This window comes from Perca fluviatilis, chromosome 12, assembly GCF_010015445.1.
Source record: "Perca fluviatilis chromosome 12, GENO_Pfluv_1.0, whole genome shotgun sequence".
Taxonomy (NCBI): Eukaryota; Metazoa; Chordata; class Actinopteri; order Perciformes; family Percidae; genus Perca; species Perca fluviatilis.
The window spans coordinates 31021508-31039183 of NC_053123.1; the positions used below are offsets into that span (position 1 = coordinate 31021508).

General features: G+C 43.5%; 1 protein-coding gene across 1 annotated transcript in view; it reads right to left on the reverse strand.

Annotated features, from left to right (window-relative positions):
• Nucleotides 1-17676, reverse strand: part of kdm6a (lysine (K)-specific demethylase 6A) — a 68386-nt gene that overhangs the window by 35682 nt on the left and 15028 nt on the right. Inside the window, exons 6-7 of the mRNA XM_039817258.1 lie at nt 7136-7256; nt 298-352 (exon numbers count right to left, since the gene is read on the reverse strand). Of these exons, the coding sequence (XP_039673192.1) occupies nt 298-352; nt 7136-7256 (176 nt within the window). The remainder of the gene's footprint in view (nt 1-297; nt 353-7135; nt 7257-17676) is intronic.

The window sequence follows — 17676 nt, forward strand, 5'->3', positions numbered from 1 at the left end:
GGGGTGAGGGACAGTTTCCCCAGAGAGTATGTGTAATCTGAAATCACAGCGTCTATGTGCAATGTGCTCACAAGCACTTCCAGTTCTCTCAATGTGCCGTCTCCTAGGCAACCCCAGTCTTAGGCAGAGTCAGCAGGGAAACGTTAGCGGAGAGGGGAAAAATGCATCTGTAGAAATATCCCTGTGCCTTTTCAATGCGTGCTGTCTACCACTGACAAGCTGGTACATCAAATCTAATATTGCATTACACCGCAGCGTACGGCTGGTTTCCATGGTGATTATAACGACAGTACTTACTTTCAGCTTTGGACAAAGTGCAGAGATTGGAGTCGATCAAAGCCAGCTGAAAATGCTGCAGAGAAGGGGGGGGGGGAAAGAAGGCATTTTATTATGAACAGAAATACCTAAACTTTTACACAATCAACTGTCTGCATGTTCATGTTGTTAAAGTGATAGCAGCACCTAATCCCTACTGGTAATGCTTGTCCTTAACATTAAGCACTGTAAGTCTTAAAGCTTGTGGGAGAAATTCGTATTCACCTTCAGCTGATCTCCTTTACTGAAAGATAGGGTGGGTTTAAATATATATATATAAAAAATTCCGATTCAAATCAATCTTAATTTGAATGATCCAATATAGAGTCATAAAATCCTGAGATTTATCTTTTAGGAGGTTCCTTTTTAAAGCTAGAGTGAAGATATTGGTATCATGTGAAAGTAGACAATCTAAAAGGAATCCATGTCATAGGAAATAAATTTGACTTGAAATGTCCCACAATAGAGCTCATAACAGAGCCGGTCTATTTAAAGATGGCGTTGCTGCTAATAGGTCTCAAATTAGTCTTTAAATGCGTAATGTATTTGTACATTATGAGTGCTTAAACTAATATTTACAATACACGTTGGTTAAGTGCCAAGTGCAGTGGCAACAGGTTACAATGTGGAGAGTCCCCAAACCGAATCCTGCTTAGGGCCCCCAAAAGTCTAGGGCCGGCCCAGTGAACTGCCATGGCCATTTTCACAGTGTATGGCTAAGTATATTGTCTCTACATCACACCCTCTGCACTGAAGAAAGACACTTTTTTTCCTGTCTCTATGCAACTGCTTTGGGGTGAATTCTTAACAACATTAATACTTTTAATAATGCACCAGATTAGAGGGTTCCTTGTCCAATTTACAGCCATACTTCTAAGAATCTCTTTCATAGCCAGGCAAAATATGGTATGGTAACCAAAATATTCCTGAGCGAATCAATATTGAGTCGACTGAAAACAGAAATCAAATCAGGACGTTGTGAATCAAAATAAAAAAATCGATTCAGGAACTCCGTGGTGATACGCAGCCCTACTGGAAGTTCCACAGCACACCATGAACGCAACACGTGAGGACAGCGTTGGCTGGATGGGGCTGAACCCGAGATATTCTTGTCTGTGGATCACTCCTTTTGCTCCAACCATCCTCCTCCTTCCTCAAGTCCAATCAGACGACACGGTGCTCAAAATGAGACACTGATATCCAGCAGTTTTAAATGGCATCCTATCCCTTCGTGTGAACGAAAGGCAGTTGGACCGATGTCTGCAGAGGCTTAGCCTGGCTGCCAAGGCGTGGCACGCTGCTAGCCATTATCTCAATCCAGGGTCACTAAACACATCAGCCCTTGAGTACTTCACACAGCTACAGAGACAACTCTCTGGGGCTTCTCTTCTGGCCTTCTCCTGACTCCCTTAGGGCTGCCATACAACTCCATTACCTCCCTCTAAGCCGGTGCCTGGGTTTACATGGTTGCAGTGGTTTAAAATGTAGACTAGCATCAAAGTCTACTGGTGTATTTTGCATGTTTGTTGTAAGATACAGAGAAACAAGGGAAAAGTTATACACCTGAGTTATGTCTTGTGTGCCACTGCCACTTTTTTATCATGTGTTATTTCAAGTATTTAAGCACTATGTCACTTTACTTCTATGTGTCTTGAGAAAGGTCCTTGTGACCGCAACGTCGGCCGAACAAATAAACCAATGCAGAGATAACAAGTGCGCGCAGGAGTTTTCTCTCTTTTTTTCTCTTTGAAAATTAATCTTCGGCGGGAATTAATGCCCTGCACCACAACGGAGACAAAGCAAGTGGCGTGCGGGTTGCTTGCTACTCATGTTGGTAAGCCACCATAGGTCTGACCGCAGGTTTCACTGGGTGCCAGAAAGATACAGAGCAGATTTAGGCACCCCTACCAGCAGCTGAAAAGGCACCCGAGTGGATAAAGTGAATAATACTAAATTCCAAGCTCGGTGCCATATCCTGTTAAAGCACCGAAGGAACCCATAGGTGGCTTCAAGGTGACAGGTTACGTTGCACTTACTCAATGAAAAAGCTGCACCGTGAACCAATGCAGTCACGCACGGCGTCATGCATTTACAAAAGAGGAACCGGCAGTCTCTCTTATCTGGGTCAGTTAAAAAAAGAAAAGAAAAAAAGCTCACAGCTCTTGAACATTAGCACCTCCTGAAACCAGGAACTGCACACAAGCATCTAGCATATGGTTAGAGAACAGACTGTACGGCTGGTGCTGCCCTAGTCCACCCGGTCAACTGTGGTGGATTTCTTAGAAGAATGATGAAAGAAGAAAAAAAAAGAAAAATAGAAATGCTGGAACCGTAAAAACCTAATACCATCATCTGTCATCTAGACTGGGGCGCAAGAGCTTCACACACACACACGTGCACACACACGTACACACACACACAGCTTAGAATAAACACCTTTTAACGCAGAGCTATGAGCCACAGAAACATCAAGACGTACTCATCGCAGCCAGATGTCTAAATGTCAGAGACTGCGCGCGCGCGCGCGCACACACACACACACACACACACACACACACACACACACACACACACACACACACACACACACACACACACACACACACACACACACACACACACACACACACACACACGTTACCTAGATCCCTGGCACATCACTCTCCTCCTGGAACCCCACTGCATCCTCCTGTAGATCTCTCCCTCCGTCTCTGCTATGCTTCCCTTTCCTTCTCTTTCACACTTGCTCTGCCACCGGGTAGATAATGCAGCAGGATTGTCAGCTTGGTATTCCACCTCCCTCCCAATGTCTCGCCTTCCTTCCTCCCTCTCTCTCTCTCTCTCTCTCACTCACTCTTTCTGGTATCTTTTTTTTTTCTCCCCCTCCTCTATCCTGGTGTCACTGATTACTATTCAGCAGACGGCTGCAGTAGAGAGTGCAGAGAGATGACACACAATACCTCAAAGCTGGAACAGGCAGTACACACACAACCACCCCCCACCCCCGCTCCCTCCCTCCATCTCACCTCCTTTCTCAGCTCAAAGCTCTTCTCTATGGCTACGCGGCAGCCAACTCATCACTTTGCCCATATACAGCGCACACTCTCGCAATCTCGTTTCCCTCTCTCCCATTGGCTAAATTAGCAGCCACTGATGGAATGTGATAATCGTGGGTAAAGGAGAGAAGTGAGGTGTGATTACAGGGCTGGGCAATATACGGATATTATATCGACAGAAATGGTCAGAAATATCGTGACATTTGATTTTCCCCTTATCGCCCAGCTCTGTGTGATTATATGTAAAACTGCAGTTTGCTGGCCCCTAATGAGGTTACAATGTATTCTCAGAAACTGCGGCCGTCCGTCCATCTCTTGGTGCTACGGCTGCAACAGTTATTTTCATTATCGATTTAATCTGTCGATTATTTTCTCGAATGATCGATTAGTTGTTTGGTCTATAAAAAAATAAAAAAAAGACGGAAAATTGTGAAAAATGTGGATCAGCGTTTCACCAAAAAGCCCAAGATGACGTCCTCAAATGTCTCGTTTTGTCCACAACTCAAAAGATATTCAGTTTCCTGTCACAGAGGAGAGAAGAAACTAGAACAATATTCACATTTAACAAGCTGGAATCACAGAAAAAATTACTCAAACCAATTATCCGATCAATAAAATAGTTGCCGATTATCTAAACGTCCACAACTAACCAATTGGTCGATTCATTTTTGCAGCTCTACTTGCTCCCTCTCAATCTCTTCCTCTATCCAATGTGCACAGAAGGAAAGGGGGATGAAAGAAGAGGAAGCACCGTGAAACATGCATCCTTCATAAAAACATGTCTCTTTATTCCCTTCCTCCGGACACTCATCTTCTGCTTTTCTAACAAATTTCCTGTTATCCCCTTTCTACTTCCCTTCTCTCATTTCTCCCTCCGCTACCTTTATTCAATCTCTGCTCCTGTAAGCGTGCACCCACCCCTCCCTGTGGATAACTGGGGCAGTCATGTGTGTGCTGATTCTGCCTGTGTGTGTGTGTGTGTGTGTGTGTGTTGAGGCTTGTGGTGGTCCAGTATTGAGCTGAAAGGGGCTGCACGTGCTGCACGTCCGCACTCTGTCTCTGGACGTAGTCCTCCCTCTAAGTCCTGGCTCATTTCATCAACGCACACACACAGACACACAAAATCAACACGCACACACACACACGCACACACACACAATCAGCACGGACAGACACACAGGCAGAATCGACACACACACACAGGCAGAATCGACACACACACACAGGCAGAATCGAGGCAGAATCGACACACACACACAGGCAGAATCGACACACACACACAGGCAGAATCGACACACACACACACACACACACACACACACACACACACACACACACACACACACACACACACACACACACACACACACACACACAGTGCATCGCCTCCTAGACACTACACAATCTTTTTTTTTTTTTTTTGAAGGGGGGTTTTTCTTTCGTTTGCTACTACCTTTGAGAATCTTAAATGTTCAGTTTGCCCGTTGTCGAACCGTGTCAGAGGCGCCGATTCAATCGCGAATATTACATTATAATGACATGTCTCTTAATCAGAAAAGGGATAATCCCATTTACCACACAGCCTCGAACATTAAAACGCAAAACAAGGCTCTGCGAGGCTCAACATTATGCATTTAAATGCTTTAATAAAACCAGGGCTGCACAATATAGCGTCTTTGTGATATCAACTTTCGCAATAACCACACCGCGAAAGACACTCAGAGGTTTTTTGTGATGGTTGAAAGAAAATATCAGAATCAGACAACGGCACTTTATAATATAACTAATTCCTTTTTTTGTGGTGCCCTTTACATTCAATTCAATTTGTTCAATATAAGAAAGTTGGGAATGATTTCCTTTCAATGGTTTTAAATTCAACAAGCAAGTTTGTTGTATTTTAGCAGAATACGGAAAGCAGCAGAACCGAGTACACTTTAATATCCGTTTTGTGATATTCAATAACCTTGTGGCATATTTTCCTAATATCTTGCAACCCTAGTCAAAAGGTGGTGATTCAATCGCGAATATTGAATTATAATAACATCATATTTCTCAAAATCACAAAAAGGGATTATTCCATTCACCACACAACTTTGAAGTTTGAACGCAAACCAATGCCCTGCAAGGTTCAACTGTGTGCGTTCAAATGTGGGGTTTTTTTGTTGTTGTTTTTTTTTTAAAACCTCCTGTGACAGAATGTCTGCAGTAGGACAAAGCCCAGGATCAGATAGCAGCCTGTCCCGAAAAAGGGAACCAGGACTCTCAGCCAACAATAGATCCATAGGCTCCGTTGAGAAAGCCCTTCGTTACTGCCGGGACGTCAATGGTGCACAGGTGTCTGCAGATAGGAGACGGGTTTAGCTCAGACAGACGGGACGGATCACATGACCCGCCAGCCTTTGTTAATCTGAGGACTGGGGGAGGTCAAGTCTGTTTCGGCAGGAAGGAGGCTTCTATGACTACACATCGGGTGTACAATACAGACCGGAATGGATGGAACATGAGTCCACTGTGCAGGGTTCAACACTAAGGTTGTTTTTTTTTCCCCCCACTTGTCCAGTCATAAAAAAAAAATAAAATAAATACAAAATAAAATAAAATCTAGCTGCCAAAAATAAGTGTGAAAAAATCACCCCGTCCGTTTGGTACAGAGCCACACAAAAATCCAAATATAATCATTTTAATTCTTTTAATTTTAATATTTTTCAATGAAAATGAGAATAATGATACAAAATTGATTATTCCCTCCAAAATCGTGGATCATTTCCAGGGTTTTCCCCCGCCGTTGTAAGGTTTAGGTGCAGCACCCGAGACATTTTGGGCAGCACCCGAGACCGAATGGACTTTTAGACGTTACTAAAAAAAGACTTTTCTCAGATCCAAGGATTGGAGTCGGACTTCTTCGGCTTTAAGTTTTATCTTGGAGCTTTTTGAGTGTTTGTTATGTATGAACTGCTCTAGCTTTTCCAACGTTTTAGACACCGATATGGTGATAATGACGGGCCAAAACGATGTGAAAAAGAAACACAAAAGTAGCTCAGTTGGTAGAGCAGGCGCACATATATAGAGGTGTATACCTCGACGCAGAAGGTCCAGGGTTTGAGTCCGACCTGAGACGATTTCCTGCATGTCATCCCCCTCTCTCTCTCCCCTTTCCTATCCATCTGTTCTTTCCATTAAAAAAAAAAAAGGTACTCTAAGCGATGTCACGCGTTTTTTATAGGCTACAATATTTTTTGTTAGTGCGCTGAAGCACAGAAGGGAGAGGACGGGATGAGGAGCGAGCTAGTCTTCGTTTTGTTTGAAAATACTTTTAACGTCAGCAAGAAGTAACGTCACCCAACATCGCTTAGAGCACCTTTAAAAAGGCTGAAATGCCCCAAAAAAAATCTTTAAAAAGAAAGAAAGAAACTCAAAACTACCACAAACTGACTACAAAGAGATGCCAAATGACCACCGAGACCCAAAACTACCCCAAAGAAAACAGAAATGACCAAAAAAAGAGACACCACACGGCTACAAAGAGACACAAAATGTACAGGGATTGTTTTTTTTCCACTGAAAAACTTAACATTTTCTTGAGGAAGGTCGCCTCAACCCCCCTCCCCCGACAAATACGTGCACCCAAGTCTTCCCCAGACTGTGAATCATATCGCAATGACAATATCAGTCAAAATAATCACCATTGGATATTTTTTTGTCATAGCGTGCAGCCATATGACTATTACACAATGTGAGAATATTCCCAGGGGTTTTAGATTTACCTTTAGGCTTGACTCGTAGTCTGTGTTGGCTTTAAACATGAGTCCCAGTCTCAGGTGAATCTCTTTACTTCTCGAGAAGCCGGGGTCGATGTAAAGCACCTCCTGGAACGCCTTGATTGCCCTGGAAAAAAAGCCACAGAAACAGAGTAGGTTAAGTAAAAAAATAAAATAAAATTGAAATGTGGAGAAACATATAGGCCAACACTAATGGCGAGACTGAAAATAATCCGACTTCTTAAGCCCAGTTCAGACCAAAAGGTTCACGATCAGACGAAACCGTTTTAGAACGTCGTAGGGAAAAGTTAAAGCGGTCTGAACCGGCCCGTCTCAGCTCGACTCAAACCAGCTGATGGTGTCGTGCGAATCAGCTGGTCGAGTCTCCAGAGGCTGGTTTTACAACGTAAGAGACGTCTCCTGTTACAACAGCCAATAGAGAAGTCAGCTGGTGGAGTCTCCAGAGGCTGGTTTTACAACGTAAGAGACGTCTCCTGTTACAACAGCCAATAGAGAAGTCAGCTGGTCGAGTCTCCAGAGGCTGGTTTTACAACGTAAGAGACGTCTCCTGTTTCAACAGCCAATAGAGAAGTCAGCTGGTGGAGTCTCCAGAGGCTGGTTTTACAACGTAAGAGACGTCTCCTGTTACAACAGCCAATAGAGAAGTCAGCTGGTCGAGTCTCCAGAGGCTAGTTTTACAACGTAAGAGACGTCTCCTGTTTCAACAGCCAATAGAGAAGTCAGTGTGGAGTCTCCAGAGGCTGTTTTACAACGTAAGAGACGTCTCCTGTTTCAACAGCCATAGGAGTAGTGGTGGAGACTCCAGAGGTGGTTTAGACCGGAAGAGACGTCTCCTGTTACAAAAAGCATGGTCAGTCTCAGAGTAGTTTTAAAGAAGAGAGTTCCTGTTACAACATAGTGTCATGTTTTCGTAAGAGACGTCTCCTGTTTCAACAGCCAATAGAGAAGTCAGCTGGTGGAGTCTCCAGAGGCTGGTTTTACAACGTAAGAGACGTCTCCTGTTACAACAGCCAATAGAGAAGTCAGCTGGTCGAGTCTCCAGAGGCTAGTTTTAACGTAAGAGACGCCTCCTGTTTCTCAACAGCCAATAGAGAAGTCAGCTGGTGGAGTCTCCAGAGGCTGGTTTTACAACGTAAGAGACGTCTCCTGTTTCAACAGCCAATAGAGAAGTCAGCTGGTGGAGACTCCAGAGGCTGGTTTTAGACCGTAAGAGACGTCTCCTGTTACAACAGCCAATAGAGAAGTCAGCTGGTCGAGTCTCCAGAGGCTAGTTTTACAACGTAAGAGACGTCTCCTGTTTCAACAGCCAATAGAGAAGTCAGCTGGTGGAGTCTCCAGAGGCTGGTTTTACAACGTAAGAGACGTCTCCTGTTACAACAGCCAATAGAGAAGTCAGCTGGTGGAGTCTCCAGAGGCTGGTTTTACAACGTAAGAGACGTCACGTGTTACAACAGCCAATAGAGAAGTCAGCTGGTGGAGTCTCCAGAGGCTGGTTTTACAACGTAAGAGACGTCTCCTGTTACAACAGCCAATAGAGAAGTCAGCTGGTGGAGTCTCCAGAGACTGGTTTTACAACGTAAGAGACGTCTCCTGTTACAACAGCCAATAGAGAAGTCAGCTGGTGGAGTCTCCAGAGGCTGGTTTTACAACATAAGAGACGTCTCCTGTTTCAACAGCCAATAGAGAAGTCAGCTGGTGGAGTCTCCAGAGGCTGGTTTTACAACGTAAGAGACGTCCCGTGTTTCAACAGACAATAGAGAAGTCAGCTGGTGGAGTCTCCAGAGGCTGGTTTTACAACGTAAGAGACGTCTCCTGTTACAACAGCCAATAGAGAAGTCAGCTGGTGGAGTCTCCAGAGGCTGGTTTTACAACATAAGAGACGTCTCCTGTTTCAACAGCCAATAGAGAAGTCAGCTGGTGGAGTCTCCAGAGGCTGGTTTTACAACGTAAGAGACGTCCCGTGTTTCAACAGCCAATAGAGAAGTCAGCTGGTGGAGTCTCCAGAGGCTGGTTTTACAACGTAAGAGACGTCTCCTGTTTCAACAGCCAATAGAGAAGTCAGCTGGTGGAGTCTCCAGAGGCTGGTTTTACAACGTAAGAGACGTCTCCTGTTACAACAGCCAATAGAGAAGTCAGCTGGTGGAGTCTCCAGAGGCTGGTTTTACAACGTAAGAGACGTCACGTGTTACAACAGCCAATAGAGAAGTCAGCTGGTGGAGTCTCCAGAGGCTAGTTTTACAACGTAAGAGACGTCTCCTGTTACAACAGCCAATAGAGAAGTCAGCTGGTGGAGTCTCCAGAGGCTGGTTTTACAACGTAAGAGACGTCTCCTGTTACAACAGCCAATAGAGAAGTCAGCTGGTGGAGTCTCCAGAGACTGGTTTTACAACATAAGAGACGTCTCCTGTTACAACAGCCAATAGAGAAGTCAGCTGGTGGAGTCTCCAGAGGCTGGTTTTACAACATAAGAGACGTCTCCTGTTACAACAGCCAATAGAGAAGTCAGCTGGTAAAGTCAGCTATAAACTTTAGAAATAAAAGTTCCATAAAAAATCCATAATCCATTTTTTTTTATGTTACAAACAGCTGGTCGAAATGGGAGAGTTTTAGACGGAGCCTCAGCGAGCACGGTAACGTTATATGGTCGCGCGAGCTAGAGAGTGACTGAAGCAAGAGAGCGCCCAGCGGCGTTAGAACAAAGCCGTGAATCAGAGAAATAAAACGTGTTTTCGCCGATTCATCTCTAGAAATGTAACTGTAGCAAGCTTCTCAATACCACTAACTTGATCTACATTCATATTTAGATGAAACAAATGATATATCCAGCTACAAAAAAGCCTAAAAGTGGGAAGTTAGGACGGAAGTACAAAGAGTCGTTGCCATGGAGATGATACACCGTCTCGTCTCATTGGTGTGAACTGGCAGCTTTCAGAACGCTGCAGAGCGGCTCGTTGCAAGAAGTTGCAAGTCTCCACTCGTCTCGTCGCAAATCTTTGGTCTGAACTGGGCTTTACGGTCATATCATGGCCAGTTGGCACATTCTTCTACCACCAGATAAGATTAATCAGCTGGAATCAGTGGTGGTTTCGCAAACATTCTTCAGAGCTGGGCAATGACAAACTCAGACATTACAATATGACTCAATACTTCAACAGTGATAATGTGTTGATAATTTAGGTATGACTGTGACTAGCTTCTTTTTTTTTTTTAAGATATAAAATTTTTTTTTTTTTTAAAACTTACAAAATGAAACCAAAAAGCATTAGAAACCATGATGGTACATGGTTTGAGATGCATTCTAGCCCGATGTTAACAAGGTGCGTATGCATCCATCTCCCAAAGCTGCAGCTGAAGTGCCACAGAAATTACACTTAATTGGCCGTCTCATCAGCACATTACAGCAACAGGAAGCAGCTTCTTCAGAAGCTTAGTTAGTTGATGGATATTTGTTAGCTAGCTACCTAAACTGTTGGTTGTAACGTCTAAGTCTTGCATTGCCAAACCACAGTGCAGAGTCCGCGCTGGAGAATTGTCTGACTGCCCAAGGCGACAATGGAGGCAAAAAACACCATCGAGAGCACTAAGCCCCAGATACGCCAACGGTACCTTTGCGGAATAGTAGGGCTGCCCCCTCTTAATGCCAATTTATGCTTCTGCGTTAAATCGACGGCGTGGGTACGTAAGTAAGTACACGGCGAATCTGACCCTACGGCAGACCCTGACACTAAAAATACACCCTCTAGGACAATAGAACAACGCAGATAGGGAAAGTCAACAGAATAGATTAGACTCACTGACTTTGGAAACATCTTGCAACCCTAACCCATCTTTCATTTATTTCACCTTCAAATTAATAGATGAAATAAAATCATAAATTAAAGCAGTTCAAAGAAACAAGCATTCACTGATGCCATTATAACCACTTCAAACTAAGTGAACCTTATTCTGTATGTACAGACATACAAATGAGTACACAGAAAATATTCCATTAGACAAGTGAAATACAAGAAGACAGACATACAGACATGCATGCCATTCTAACCATTTGAAACTAAGTGAACCTGCGATCTCATGGGAAGTGCTTTTTCTTCCCCACTAGGGGTGCATACCGCTCAAAACCAACATGACAAACGTAGCTAGTAATGTTCACTCAGCGTTTTGTTTTGTTGTCAAACTGTGTATAATGAGCGGTGACGTTAATCACCGGTTTCAGGTAACGGCACAGTCTATTTGCTGGATGGTTTTAAGCCAACGGTCGGTAGCTAATGTTAGCAGATAAGCCCATTGACAGCAACGTTCTTGTTCATATTTTGGCACAATCAATGTTTCTGACTGTAGTAGTAGTGTGATGTGAGATGCTAAAAAGAATCTACACGCTGGTTTCAGATAACTTTACTTTTTGACGTTCAACACCCCCACCCCCGCTGCTGAAAACAATGCTGGAGAAAACACTGTCAACCATCACAGTATCTACATCGAGAGCTAGGAGTACATAGAGTTTTTTCAGAACTTGTTCAAATAAATTATTTAGGTAAAAGCAATGACACTTCCACACTGTTAAGAGAAACCACCTTGCACACCAAGACCGCTAACACACGTCATTAATCAATCTGAATAACCAATCCACTTCTACTGTCCCTATACAAGATTTTCTTACCAGCTGAGATGCCACCTGCCACCTGCTTGCCCTGGAGGAATGTTTGCACTATACTCTTCACCTGTGTGATCCACCACTCAGGATCTCTGTTCATCTTTGTGGGATACAAACAACTTGAAAACAGAGAAGAGCTGCTGCTGCTGGCTAACAGCGGTCTTTGCAATCGGCTTCGGCCGCGACTCTGGAAGACTTGGAGTTCAGCATTTCTTTGACAAAAGAACAAAGAACGGCACTGAAGTCATTCTTAAAAAAGGAAGGTGTGTTCGGAGTTTTGCCGACCCGATACGGCAAAAGTTTAATCTATCAACTAGCTCCGCTACCTTCTTCGTTGCTCTGCCTGGTTGTAGCGCTATCCTATTGCGTGAGAGGGAATTTGAAAGACAACCGTTTATCCCGTCCCGCAGATTGAGCTCCGTCAATTGTGAGTTCCCAGACCCAACATCTGGATGTGGGTCTGGCTTGGCAGGCTAAAATAGGCTATCACCCGATGCGGGATAGGATAGAATATCACACAAACTTTACAAGATCAACTTAAATAGACATAATAAAACAAATGGACAACAATATCTTTTAATGGCCTTAATTTTTACTAATTTGATTTACTACCTTTTAATACTTTTTAAAACCCCGCGGACACCCTGTAATATCCAAAAGTACCACATCATGTGGTATCATCATGTGATCTGGATCTAGATAATGACATGTGATCACGGGCCTTTGCATTTAAAAATTAAGGAAGGCAGAGCCCGCTGATGTGCCAACAACCATGGTCCCAGGTAGAAGGGAAATGACGCTGCTGTATGGGCTCTACAGCTGTAACTGGACATGTACTGTAACTTGGAGCGGAAACACTGAATTTCATAATGACTCCGACTAGGGCTGGACGATTCATGGAAAATGTATCGACATCGAAATGCTGAAGCCGTTATCGACGTATTATTCCCATGACGAGCATTCCGGTAATTTATTCCTGTTGATAGGCCTACTTTCTCCTTAAAACCATTGTACCGCGTGTGTAGTCATGTGACTTCGCCCGGACCAGTCAGCCGCATGGAAAGCATAACGAAGGATAACTCAAACACAGAGTCCGAGTCAACTGAGCAACTTGTCCCCCCCAAAAAAAACTAACCGAACAGAAAAGATGATTTAGAACAACATGATTAATTATCGTTCATTTATCGTTAGAGGTAGATTTTAGACTTTTTATTTGTCCCCGTAGGGCAATTTGTTCTGCAGCAAGACATAAACACAAGACAGTCACAAATGCAAAACCAAACTACATAAAAATACTTGATGTTACAAGCTCTGGTTAAACAGCTGAGAATTGAGAAGATAAATACGACCATATGTTAAAGGAACCATATGTTAAAAGGAACATCTAACAATATTCCTCATAAAAATATTATAGCAACATTTCCACAAAAATAATCACTATTTCATCAACAACAACATCATCGCCATCAGTCAATACTATACATATTAAAATAACCCCATCACTATTTAAAAGTTATAGTCTCTCTACTCTTCCGAGCTGAGTTTAGAAAAGAGATAGCTGTCGGGACGAATGAGTGCTTGTATCTATTGCTCTTTACTGGAGGTAATCTAAACCGAGACCCAGAAGGTAAGATCTGAAACTCTGAATGAAGGGGATGGGAGCTATCAGAGATAACTACATTGGCCTTCCTAACTACCTGTCTATTGTACAGGTCAGAGAGGCTACACTGCTGGACACCTATAATTTTACTGCTGACCTTCACTATATTGGAAAGAGCAGTTTTGGCCTTGACACTAAGATTACCATACCAGCAAATTACTGAGAATGTTAGTAGTAGTAGTAGACTCAATGTATGATTTATAAAAAGAGGGTCATGAGGGTCTTATCGACACGAAATTTTGACAGTTTGCGAAGACAAAACAGTCGTCGTTGGCCTTTTTTGCAAAGCATCTCAGTGTTAAAATTAAAATTTAACTTATTGTCGATCAAACTGCCTAGATACTTGTATGTTTCTACGAATCCCACCCTCTGCCCCTTGATGGTAATGTTCTGTGGAGTCGATGACTTGCGCCTAAAATCAATCAGCATATATCCTTTGTCTTTTCTACATTTAGTTGGAGGAATGCCCTATCACACCTATCACACCAGTGCACAGGTAAAATGGGCAATTAATCACGATTTTAGGTCATATCGTGCAGCCCTAACTCGGACAAAGAATTCAGCAAATTCTAAAAAAGAAAACGATGAAAGCTTCTGTGTTTGTTGTTCCGTCTCATTTTGCCACGCTTTTGTCTGAGCTGCCCATAAGTCCACTGCTCGCTTGAAATGTTTCCAATTGATCCACGGACAACAAAAAGAGGAGATTTCAAGACTCTGCGCTTTCGCCGCTAGCCTGCCAGTCTGAATGGACAATTTCACAGTTCCGAATCCCTGAGGTCTTAATTCAGGGCTTTCCAGACAATAAGCTTATAACCTCATAAGTGCTACGAGGTGCTTAAAAGTTTAACTGGAAGATTCAACGTCCTGTTCCCCAACGACCAGCTGTCAGTCATTTACACCCTGCGACTGAAGAGATAGAGGTAAATTACACGAAGTTGATTCACCACCGTATCGCTTGTGTACAGAAACACAACAACGCACAACTGTTTTTTTCAAAAGATCATAATCATGCAACGGGGTTTCTTTTTCAAATCTTCCGTAGGCCCATCCTAAATACTACACCAGCACACAAAGAGCACTAGAGCTGCAAAGATGAATCAATTGATTCAGGGTCCCTGCAGGTTTTAGTAAGTCAAATTTAAGACCTTTTAAAAGACCATAAAGATTGAAATTTAAGACCTACAGAACTGGCTAATTGGCCCAGTCTGCTGAAGGCATTTTGCGGTTAGCTTGTGTTTCTCCGCTCTGGCGTGTGACTCCAGCGCCTTCACACCCAGAGTCCCTAATTGAATTTTTCTTTTTTAACAAAGTTTGCAGCGAGCCTCGTACCTGGAGCCGGGTACCGCTTGTTATCAACAGCGGAAAACACTGATCTAGGCATGTCTCGTTAAAAAGTACGCTTTCCCATTTCCCACGCGTAGGCCTAGCCGAACTTTAAACAAACTCTGAGGAGACGCAGACGTATTTCGCGGGCAGGTATTGCATTTATTATGGGATTTGTAGTTTTATCACCGCGTAGGTACCAACACCAATATCCCCCAGAAAGAACTACAACACACCGAACCAACGTTCTGAGGGCAGCGTTCTGCTGGTTTTGTTACTGAGCAAAGACTCTAGAGCTCCGCTTTGGAGGCTATGACTCCATACTTTTCTCTTTGGAGGCTATGACTCCATACTTTTCTCTTTGGAGGCTATGACTCCATACTTTTCTCTTTGGAGGCTATGACTCCATACTTTTCTCTTTGGAGGCTATGACTCCATACTTTTCTCTTTGGAGGCTATGACTCCATACTTTTCTCTTTGTAGGCTAACACTCCATACTTTCTCTTTGTAGGCTATGACTCCATACTTTTCTCTTTGGAGGCTATGACTCCATACTTTTCTCTTTGTAGGCTACCACTCCATACTTTCTCTCTGTAGGCTACGACTCTCTCCTTTTAAGGCCTTAAATTTAAAGTTCAGAATTTTAGACTGAAAGATCCCGCAGGAACCCTTTTAATTGTCAACTATTAAATCAATTGATCGATTTGTGTGTCATGTTTTTATGGAAAAGAATAAAATTATCTGATTCAAACGTGAAAATGTGAATATTTTCTAGTTTCTTCACTCCTCTGATAACGTGAACTGAATATGATATAATAACTGAGTTGTGGACAAAACAAGACATTTGAGGACGTCATCTTGGCCTTTGGGAAACACTGACATTTTACAGACCAAACAACTAATCCATTAATCCAGACAGTAATCAACAGAGTTTCTGGTCCACGAGCTCAAGGCTGACTTCACATAGGTGTAGCGCTGGGTCTGCTGTCGTGTTAGCAAGAAACTCGTCTCTTTAAAGTCGTCTCTTAACAGCGCTGAAACCAACTGGTCTACAGAGACAAGAGCAGATTAATACCAAAACAAACACCAGTTTCCAATTCAACCCACTCACTGTGTAGCTATGACAACAATGGCAATTGCATGTCAGCATGAAGCCTTTTCTCCTGTATGAAGCGACAGGGCACCGCGCTCGCCGCTGACTGGAACACACACACACAAACACACACACACGAACACACACACACAGAGAGAACTCATTGCCCCCATTTCCTCCTCCCCGTCTCCATGTGCCTCCTCCTCGTTCATCTGGTCCCTCCCTCTCTCCCTCCCTCCCTCCCTCCCTCCCTTCCCTCTGTGCTCTGAGTTCACCCTCTCCTCCCTATCGGGCAGAATCCAAAGTGAATGCTTGGAAAGCACAGCTCTTCTACCGAATAGGTTGTGACACACAGCGTAAGGCAGACTCCAGCCAAAAGATAAGCAAAAGCACTCCTCTCTCCTTTAGAAAAGGAGATCTGACAGCAAAACCACTGCACATTTTTCCAAATAGTTCAAGCAGATAACACAATTTGGCTCCATTTACAGGGGTGCCCTTTGGTGTACTATATAAGATTCTATGGCATGAAATGTTCAAACTTGTTGTACTTTCAAATTGGCGTGCCATTTCTAATCTTTTCTTGTTGCAAAGCTTGTTTCGGATGGATTTTTAACATGGAACAAACTTTGGAACAAAATATTTAATTCTATCTACGTATGCTAATTTAGATTAGAGTCCTGGTCCCCCCGGGCAAGAGCCACTTGCTCGTACAAAGTTGCCACTAGCAAGCCAAAAAGCAGTTAGGAAATAGATTGTATAGCCTATTTTCCCTTTACAAACTTTTATTTGTTAATTTGTTTTTAACTGTTTAACTGACTAATCCGTCAAAATTCTTATTGTCTGCTTACGGTTAATCATTAACATCCCCAATACTATCACGAGCTCGTACGGACAGGCTGGATAGTTGGGCCAGTGTTTCTCCGGGTGAGCACCACTCCAGCATTTGACAGCTCAGCATTCCTCTGGGCCTTGGCCTTGGCCTCAGGGTGATGTAATCCCTCCTCGCAAACCCAACATGACACCCTCCCTTCCCCCATTGACACATTCCCCAGGCCTCAGAGATGGAGGCATACAAGCTTGGCAGGGAAACAACACTGCAGGCTTTCAAAGTCATGGGTGAGGTAGAGGGGCAGCAGTGTGCAAAACAAAACGAGAAAGGTCACCGCAAATCAGCAGAGGCATCAGGCTCGGTTTAAGCGGCTCGGTTCAGAAACTGTTCAAACTGCGAGCTTGTTACACCTGCCACTGAAAGAGCAGACAGCTTTACTGAAAAATTAAATGGCCAGCGTTGCCTAAAAATGAGCAGACAGCACCCAATCCCAAGCTGTAAAATGGAGTTCAAGCTACAGTTTCCAAAAGTGCAACTGTTGGCTTAAATCAATGTGGGACAAACCCAAAAACCCCAAATGTTAAGTAGTAATCAAATACAATATTCCACCCTGGTGTGACAATTCAACCAGTCAGTAATCAGCTGGATATTAAGGACGTAGCTTTGAGTGTCTGGCTGTGCCGAGTCGGAGGACTGAAATGTTGGCACCTCACTTTTTACAAGCGTGATGTAATGGAAGAAACTGTTGAAGATCATAGAGCCTCTTGGAGCTATTAGTGGTGCGAAAAAAAAAAGAAGAAGCTGTTTGTGATTCTGTCAGAGGCAGTGATGCTCTGCTCCCTTCGGGACAGCGAGAGAAGGGGCTCATTGCACACGATGTAGTGCCAAAATGGCCTCTAAATCCGTAGGAGTAAAACTAGACGTTTGGCAGCACAATCCCCTCGAGAAACGGAGCCACAGTGGGTAAAAG